This window comes from Sinocyclocheilus anshuiensis, unplaced genomic scaffold, assembly GCF_001515605.1.
Source record: "Sinocyclocheilus anshuiensis isolate Anshui unplaced genomic scaffold, SAMN03320099.WGS_v1.1 scaffold183, whole genome shotgun sequence".
Taxonomy (NCBI): domain Eukaryota; kingdom Metazoa; phylum Chordata; class Actinopteri; order Cypriniformes; family Cyprinidae; genus Sinocyclocheilus; species Sinocyclocheilus anshuiensis.
The window spans coordinates 2,020,101-2,029,099 of NW_015548309.1; the positions used below are offsets into that span (position 1 = coordinate 2,020,101).

Below are 8,999 nucleotides of genomic sequence, written 5' to 3' on the forward strand. Positions count from 1 at the left end.
CACCAAGAGCTTGTAACACTCCAAAGAGAAAGGAAAAATTGAAGTCACATCATATGACCCCTTTAATGTTAAAGATACAGTATTTTCATAATTTATTATACCATTTTATATTACTACTGAAAAATATTAAAAATTTAGCATTATACACAAACACACATATATATGTGTGTGTGTGTGTATAGAGATATATGTAGATAGATTGTATATAGATAGATTGTGAATGCAGTTTCATGTTAACTTTAAAATGGTAAATTACTTCGTAGAAGTTTTTTCTTCTTTTTGTTTGTTTCCCTCTTTTTCTATTTCGAAACAATGTACAGTATATCTGTGGCCGTCTCTCTCTCTGACATGCCTCGGCTGTGCTTGTTTGATTGACATTTTCTGGCATGTTTCTGCCTGTATGTTGCATGGTTGTCAGTTATGTGGTAATGAGATCAGTCTCTCTGTTCGGTTCCCAATGTTTAGTGCAGAGCAATTGTTTTCCCTTTAGCTGAAAGTGCAGGTACACTGTAGTGGCACAAAAATGTGATTTATCAGATGTGGGTTCTGTCAGAAATAAATAAATTAAGTGTGTTATATGTGTTTGATGTGGTGTTGGATTTGAATTTTATTTTATGTGTTGTTGACAGGGACAACGTTTATAGGCACTTAAAAAGATGCCCCTCCTAAATTAATCTAATAAACGTTTGGCACTTAAATTGGCGGTTGTTTTTCATGTGTGTTTTGCTTGCGGTTGTTGTGATCCTCCATTCACCCCGCGGCATGTTGTCTCCATCATGTGGTCTGATCTCGTGATTGTTTTCCTTTGGTTAATGAAGACATCACTCCTTTTGCACATAAACTGGCCTTGCCGTCTCCATCTCCCTCGGTCGGTGCTTGCAGACATATTTCCCTCCTCGTTCATCTTCCCAACCACTGATCTGATCCAGCTACCCCTCTCGTACTTCCCCCCCAGCTACGCTGCGTGCCAACTATAGCAGGTGCCCCGTTTCCGCAGCAACCTGTGCCTGAAGCGCTGACGTGCCCGGCAGCCGTGCCTGTGCCAGCCACGTCCCCGTCAGCGCTGCCGCCCCATCTACCCCAATTGGTACCGCCTCTAGTGACACCTGTGCCAACCATCCATGTGGTCACAGTCCCCTCCCCCAACGAACAGCCATGTTTGCCAGCAGACAACCCAGCGCAGGTACCTGGAACGGACCGAACCGGCCCCAAATGCATCAGTGCAGTGCAGTTTTTGTTTGCTTTATAGGGCAAAGCTATTGTAGTGACATTACATGCTCATTTTTATCTCTGTTTGTCTGAGAAGCATAACTGCTTAGCTGTCCTTACACAGCGTCCTTTCTTTTCTTTGCTGTGAAATAAGATCTTTTTTTTTTAACACTCAGGCTTTACCTGAAGCAGTTGTACTTTTTATTTAGATGTGCATTTTGTTATTTTGTCTTCTTTGATCTGATTGTTAGCATCTCTTTCTATTATTAATTCCTTTGTTTTTGTCGTTTGCTCTTCCAGACATCTCATAGCGTCTCTCGGACTTTGACGACAGAGCTGTCACAACTCCAAACTCCTGGTGTGGAGAGGTAAGAATCACCATTTTAACAGATCCACAATGCATGATGGTTTATTAGTAGGTAAAAAAACAACAGACACAGTGGACCCAGAATGCATTGAGCTGTGCTAAAGCTGTAATGTGTTTTCATGTCTTTTTTTTCCCATTAGCTGTCATTCTGATGTGGCATCTGGGCTCAGTGATGGTAATGAGGGCGTAACGGGTGGCAGGCATGAGGGTCGTTCTGCCAAACGGCACCAGCGCAGATCAGTGCGCAGCCATTCACGCCATGAAAAAACCTCTAAGGCCAAGCTCAATGTTCTTAATGTACGTCCAACACATTGGCCTTTTTCTTGTATTGTTTTTTGCCATTTTTGATGGTGGTGGAAAAACAAGACATGCAACAAAACATCTCTGTTGTTTCAGATCTCCAGCATGGGCGATAGAGTTGCGGAGTGTCAATTAGAAACACACAACAGAAAAATGGTGACTTTCAAGTTTGATCTCGACGGCGATAACCCAGAGGAAATTGCACAGATAATGGTAACTTGAAACACCACCCGCGTTTTTAATGCTTAACAGATATGCTCAATTAACCTGTGATTTCTTTTGAACTTGATCTGTGACAAAAAGCTGATGTTGAATAAAATTACATTTCTGTTTCCAAAATACGCTTTGGGCTGCCAAAACTCATTAAGAAGAGGTATTATTTCCTTCATGTCATGTCTTAGGTACAAAGTGAATTCATTCTAGAGAGCGAGCGCGAGTCCTTCATCGAGCAGATTCGAGAGGTCATAGAAACAGCAGATGAGAAAGGTGTGGAGAGAGAGCACAGCCAGGTATGTACCTTCTTGTACTCTGTTTTATATTGAAATGATTCTTGTGAACAACACCGTTAACAATATCTCACCAATGATTCCAGTCAGTCAGTGATCACGAGCAGCATATGCCCACCACATCTGCGCCTCTTGAACAAGGTAGAGCTTACAATCCCAGCATGTAAAACAAGTTAGCATCCTCTTTAATGATACATCAGGACTGAGGTCTTTTCTCCTCCCAGATGTGCCACCTAGTTCAGCTGCACTGGTGGTCCACTCGGCAGGACGCAGGTTTATCGTGAGTCCAGTGCCTGAATCCAGACTGAAGGAACAGTTCTTTAGCTCACCCCAACCCTCAGTTGAAGAGCCTTCATCCTGTGAGTGTACTATGTGAAATAATGTTATAGATTATACATACAGTAGGTTATACATTTAGGTATAAGTAATAGGTAATACATCTATTCATTTAGCTGACACTACAATAGCAATTATTAATATTTGAATATTTGTAATATTCAATGCATGATTTATTTGACAACTAGATTAGGAAGTAAGCTAGAGAAGAGTAGAAATGCAGAGAAGACTTTTTTTTTGTTATATATATTTTTGGAGGGAGTGTAAGTGCACTTAATTCCTAAGAATTATGTGACTAATCATTAATCTAGTTTGGACCAAATGTCTTATGTGTTTGTCCCTTACTTTAATGTGACCCCTAGTACAAATAGCCTAGACTAGAAGATGTAGCATGTTAGACAACTTTTGCAACCGTGTACTCATTTCTGTCTTGAATTTTGCTTCTTTATCAGCTGTGTCAGTTCCACTGCCTGCCTTGGGGCTTTCTATGTCATCGTCTGCAGTCAGTCTACAGCAGGCGTTTTCTGAATTGCGTCAAGGCCGGTTTGACCCGGGTCCCAGAACTGCGCCGCCTATGCTCCATGTCTCCATGCCCCCTCTGGTTCCCACCGCAGCACCCTTGCCCTCTAGCACCGCCCCAGTGGTCCCTCCCCCAGTGTCTTCTGAAGTGACCTCTGTCTCCATAAACCCTCCAGGGTCTTCGTCACCTCCTCCTACCCTTCCTGCCTCTGCCATGACCTCCCCTCCAGCCCATTCGCAACTCCCTCTGCCTCAAAGTCAGACTGTACCTACCGTCATCAGTGTTATTTCCACCACTTCCTCTCTGCCAATGCCAGCTGTGCCTGCCGCCACATCCTTCCCCCAAACCTCAGTCCCCATGCCCATACCTGCCTGTACTGCTGCCCTGCTCGCTCATTCCGCGACTCCTATGGGATCTGTTTCTGGTGGCAGTAGTGAACAGCCGCCCATCCCCTCCACTTCAGCTCAGCTCACACCACCGGTCATCCCCACCACAGCCATCCAGACGCCGCAGCTCGCACCATCCACCACCATGGTCATTCCCACCTCGGCTGCTCAGTCACAAGTGCCCACCCTCCAGCCGGTTACCACCAATATACCAGTCGTGCAGCCCACACCTGTGCACAGCCAACCTCAAACCTCCACCGTGCCCAATCAGAGCCACGCACATTGTGTAGAATGTGACAACGATCCACAGGGAAAGGGCGTTGATGACATTCAGGCTCTGGATAAAAAACTGCGCTCGCTTTTCATGGACCTGGGCTCTGGTCCGCCCTCTGCCCAGTCTGATGTCACATCTGACCCCATGGCAGCCCCAAGCGTCCCTGGCACCTCCTCTCCAACTGCCTGCACCACCCCTAGCGGCACACCTCTCCCTCCCTCTAGCTTACCCCTGAACTCCTCTGGTCAGCCAACGGGCTCTCCCATGACCTCCATGGGTAATGCCTCCACCCCAGTCGGCTACAGTCAGACGACTCCATCCAAAGCGCCGTTATCAAGATTACCGGTGAGTGACCGATTGATCAAAAATTCAAAAGGCTGTAGAAGTCTGATTTAAAGTTTCTCAAGAAACCTGTCAACGTGTATAGGTCATGTCACAAAATCAAAGAAAAAAAATAATTATATATATATATATTTATAAAGCAAATGAAGCCTATTTTTAGCACAGTTAAGATTTTTTCTAATTGACATTTTAATTCAAATTAAAAGCAAGCTCTCCCTCAATTGTAAGTGCTGTAATGCAAAAAAAAATCTAATTCTCAATACTATAATTTGTTTTTAAAAAATGCTGTTCATTTGAAGTTTCTATTCATCAAAGAATCCTGAAAAAATAAAAAAATAAAAAAAACCTTTTGAATGGTAGTAAGTATACAGTGTAATGTGTGTATATTGCAATACAGTAGTGTAAATCTGGGGCATAGTTGTCATGAAAATAAAAATTAAAAAAAATAAATCATTGTACTAGTTAAAGCAAACACTTTTCTTGTCTTTAACATCACATTTTAACCTCCCTCTCTCAAACCACTAACAATATAAAAACCTGTGTGATTTTATAGTCTGTTTTTAAACCCAATTTCTGCATGGCTGTTGAATTTCATGACTGACAAAATGCATGACATTGTAAATCTACATGAATACCATATAACCAAACTGACACTTTTCTATAATATTATAATAAAGCTCCAGTCACATTTTGAGTACAGCTTTGACCATAACGCTCAGTCTTATGCTGCATGTTGCTTGTGGCTTGTGGCAGTTTATTGGCACCTCTGCCAGCTCTCGTTCTTTACAATGCTTTAGTTTCTCTTCCGTCTTCATTCATTAGGTGTTGCCTGTCGGCCCAGATCAGGCTGGCACGCCGCCCACAGAGCACCTACCACCCTTCCCAGGACCTTGTTTAACTCAGGTGCCCTTTTCTTCTTTCTCTCTCTGTCTCACTCTGTTTTTTATATAGTTGCATTCCTGTAAAACATGAAGAGCATGTGTAAAGATTTTGAATCGCATAAGAATCAAACCGCTGCATGGCGTAGCTTTCCTTTGAGGCCGGTTAGGAGCATGACCTGTGACACTCATTAACTCTGATTAGCTGCTCTTTCTCTTTTTCTCTGCCTTTGGCAAGTGGAGAACAGGAAAGATGTGATTTGAGAAAACAACATCACATGTGAAACATTTTCAGTGTTTTGTCTCATGTTCTGGTATCGGGACTGTAATAAAACCTCAAACTCATTTGTTAATAATAGTTTTATGATAGTTAAAAGGAAAGAAGAAACTGCTTTTCTGTCCCCTTGTAAGATTTTAAAGAGCTGTTTTTATAAATGCAGTCATTCTAGTTTAGATATATAGATTACATTTGCTTTTTTCTTTTTTATTTTTTTATTGTTTTGTTTTGAGATTTGCTTCTACTCTGACTCTTTGACTTCCCCTTTTTGAGTGTAATTTTTCTCCCCTAAAACGTCAGTGATTTGTCATTATCTTTTAGCATGTTGTGGATGAAGCTCGATTTCGGTCAGTTCTCAGTTAATCAAAGTTGTTTAGATGTTATATGATTTTCCTTGCTCCAAATTGAACCCTGCTTGAATTAACGTCAAACTCCGAGAAAATCCTTCCCTTCTGCTTAAGGCGATTCATACTAAATGCAAGAGACTTTCTCTAATCCTGTAGATTTGATGTGATATTTTTCATCCATCACTTGTGAATAGAAAACTTACTGTGATAGCACTCAGCCAACCTGTACAAAACATTTCAAGAACCGCGGTGTATGGACCAATTAAAGGATTTACTCTCAATCTCACAAATATGTAGTGGAACTTGAAAGGAAGCCTCAGCTTGGATTAAAAGCATTTAGTTCTTCCAGACAGTGGTCATCTGACCCTTTACTTACTGTAAGAGATCATCTCATGCAGAAGTTAATTAGATACACGGTTCCCCTGCTGTATTTGTGTGCACTTGCCATGAGTTATAAGTGTACAAGTGTGTTTGTTTCTTGGGGCTAAGTGAACTTGACTAATTGCCGAAATGGATTATTTAGTCCCAGCAGCCCCTGGAGGATCTGGATGCCCAGCTGAGACGGGCGCTGAGTCCAGAGACCGTCCTAATCAACAGTGTCACGCACCAGGTACACGCACACTAACAGGGGTCTGGCCGGAAAAACACCAGCACACGTGGATTAAGTGCTGGATCTGTCTGATTTGATTTATTGCAGTTAAAGATTCAAAACAACACCACTGGAACTTTCCATACACAAAGAACAGATAAAAGAAATGATTCTCGAATTAGCTCCTCTGATTTATCTATCTATATATAATTTTTAAAAATCTGTATGGATTTATAATTATCTGATTTATGATAATATATATTTATAATATGTATTATTTTTTTGTTGTTAAATTATATATATATATATATATATAAGCCTAGAGCTAAATTTGAAACAATTGTGGAATTGTAATAGAGGTAGCACTGACCATGGTATATATATATATATATATATATATATATATGATTATTTTTTATTATTTTACATTTTTTATTTAAATTATTTACTTTTTTTGCACATTATCTATATGTCTGTAATCTTATTTTCATCCTTTTTCGTCCCTGTAGTCGTCTCTCACTGGGATCCCACCCGGAGGACAGCCAGGTATGTGCTGCCAATTTTACTTTAACCTGTTCTTTAAACAATGGGTTGCTAAAAACTTAAGCCTGTTCTCATATTACATTAACTCATTATCAGCTCTGCTTATTAATGATGATTCTCTCACAGTATCATTTTCTCTGGATGATGAGTCAGCAGCTGCACCTGCAGCTGGAGGATACAAACTGGGACGTTTCCAGGTAGCTTGCATTTACAATGCAATGACAGGAATAGGATGTTCAGTGTTTGAGTATGACACCAGGTGGCACTCTTGATCTCTCTGTTGTTCAGGTGTCAGCGGCTCCTGATGAGAACACCCTGCAGGCTCCCACCACCTCCCAGGAATCATCCTCCACATCTTCTTCCTCCACCACCACCACCTCCTCTTCATCATCCTCCTCTACTCTCTCTAGCCCTGAAAACACACTACACCGAACCTCCTCTCCCCTTAGATACACGAAAGTAGATGAGGTTGATGGCCTCCCTGCTCTCCCCAGTCGGACGACAACCCATCCCCAGCCCACCACCATTGGCCGTTTCCAGGTGACCACCAAGGCGGACACGAAGGTGGGGCGTTTCTCAGTGAGCAGAGCACAGGACGAGGCTCTTGTGGCTAGCTTACAACCCCCAGAACCCCAGCCGGCACCTCCGGCCCATCCAGCTGTTGGGAATGGTCCAAGTCCCGGGAGCCTCAACAACTCGGTCAGCTCCTACTTCAGCAGCGACAATGACTCAGAGTTTGAAGATGAAGACTTTAAGAGAGAAGTCAGCAAGTTGAGGGAGAAGTATGTTTGTTTTTGATTAAGATATTGTAACAGGTGTTGGGACAGAGTAACATGTTAAAGATATGTGGAGTAATTGTGACTTCCTTATTGTCTTCCTAGGCACATGATGGAGAGTCAGGCTCTGTACACCCGGCAGAAGGCAGAGATTGAAGCACTGTTCACTCGCTTGGGCAAAGCACCTCCCGCCATGGTCAACCCTCCCGTTGTAAACCCAGCCGGCCGCAGACGACGTCCCACCAAGAGCAAAAGCAGCAAATCTAGCCGCAGTAGCTCACAGGGCAGCAAGACTCCTATACTGCCAGGTATTCACTTGTTCTGCTTTGCATTTTTGTGCAAATCAGGGGTTGGATTCACAAAACATTCTTAAAAATTATATTCTTAACTGGTATTTTCTTCTTATTTTCTATCTTAAGAGTGAAGTTAAGAAAAGTTTTTGGGAATACAGAATATTTCTTAAGAATGTTAAGTTTCTTCTATGGACAAAACTTTTGAAAAAAGAAAAAAAAATCAGTAAAATAATTTTGTGAAAAAATCAGCTACTGTACATCTTGGATGGCAAGATGTAAGCAAATTTTCATCTTGAAGTGTACTATTCCTTCAAGATTTTTTTAAGAACTGCACTTAGGAAATTTCTTAACTACTTTTATAAGAAGATTTTGTGAATTCAGCCCCAGCAACTTCAAATCTGTGTTTGTGTCCTGGCTCTGATCAGCGCTTCTATATGTATGTGTGTTTTTGTCTGTGGTCTTACAGCAACCAGCACTTTATCTGTGCAGAGCGCTCCCTCTGTGTATCCGCCTCAGCAGGCCTTCCTGGCCCCTGGGGGGATGATAGATGGGGGGAGCAGCCCTCTGCTCCAGTCCTTCAAACCCTCCCCTTCTAGTGAGAACCTGTGCTCCGCTTACACCAGTGACGCCACGCTCTCTGCGCCCAGTTTGTGTGTCACCTCGCAAGGTAAAAATAAAGAAACCTAACACATCACAGCCCTAAGCTTGACCCTGTGTTTTGTTTTGTTTTTGACACACAAAGTAACAAAGATAAATTGACATTAGGGGTGGGCAATAAGCAGAAAAAAAACATTCTCACAATTTGGACTATAACAATATCACAGTGTCCACATTTTTATGTAAATTGCTAAGTAAAACTTTTAAACCATATTTTAACCATTGAAATTAAAGGGGTGGTTCATTGCGATTTCACTTTTTTAATGTTAGTTAGTGTCTAATGTTGCTGTTTGAGCATAAACAATATCTGCAAAGTTACAAAGCTGAAAGTTCAATGCAAACGGAGATATCGTCTTTTAAAATTCTGGCAGTTTAATGCCTACAAAAATGGCTGGTAGG

At 41.8% G+C, this 8,999-nt stretch overlaps 1 protein-coding gene across 12 annotated transcripts in view; it reads left to right on the forward strand.

Moving 5' to 3' along the window:
• wnk1b (WNK lysine deficient protein kinase 1b) overlaps positions 1-8,999 on the forward strand; it is a 79,387-nt gene that overhangs the window by 59,091 nt on the left and 11,297 nt on the right. For 7 of the 12 annotated variants that reach the window (XM_016444103.1, XM_016444104.1, XM_016444106.1 and 4 more), the window contains 15 exons: positions 956-1,183; positions 1,510-1,577; positions 1,717-1,873; positions 1,973-2,089; positions 2,278-2,385; positions 2,469-2,523; positions 2,607-2,741; positions 3,171-4,243; positions 5,063-5,143; positions 6,266-6,352; positions 6,841-6,877; positions 7,001-7,071; positions 7,163-7,656; positions 7,756-7,958; positions 8,410-8,610. In XM_016444103.1, coding sequence (XP_016299589.1) covers positions 956-1,183; positions 1,510-1,577; positions 1,717-1,873; positions 1,973-2,089; positions 2,278-2,385; positions 2,469-2,523; positions 2,607-2,741; positions 3,171-4,243; positions 5,063-5,143; positions 6,266-6,352; positions 6,841-6,877; positions 7,001-7,071; positions 7,163-7,656; positions 7,756-7,958; positions 8,410-8,610 — 3,115 coding nt within the window. The remainder of the gene's footprint in view (positions 1-955; positions 1,184-1,509; positions 1,578-1,716; positions 1,874-1,972; positions 2,090-2,277; positions 2,386-2,468; positions 2,524-2,606; positions 2,742-3,170; positions 4,244-5,062; positions 5,144-6,265; positions 6,353-6,840; positions 6,878-7,000; positions 7,072-7,162; positions 7,657-7,755; positions 7,959-8,409; positions 8,611-8,999) is intronic. The other 5 variants (XM_016444109.1, XM_016444114.1, XM_016444105.1 and 2 more) reach the window with 4 other exon arrangements.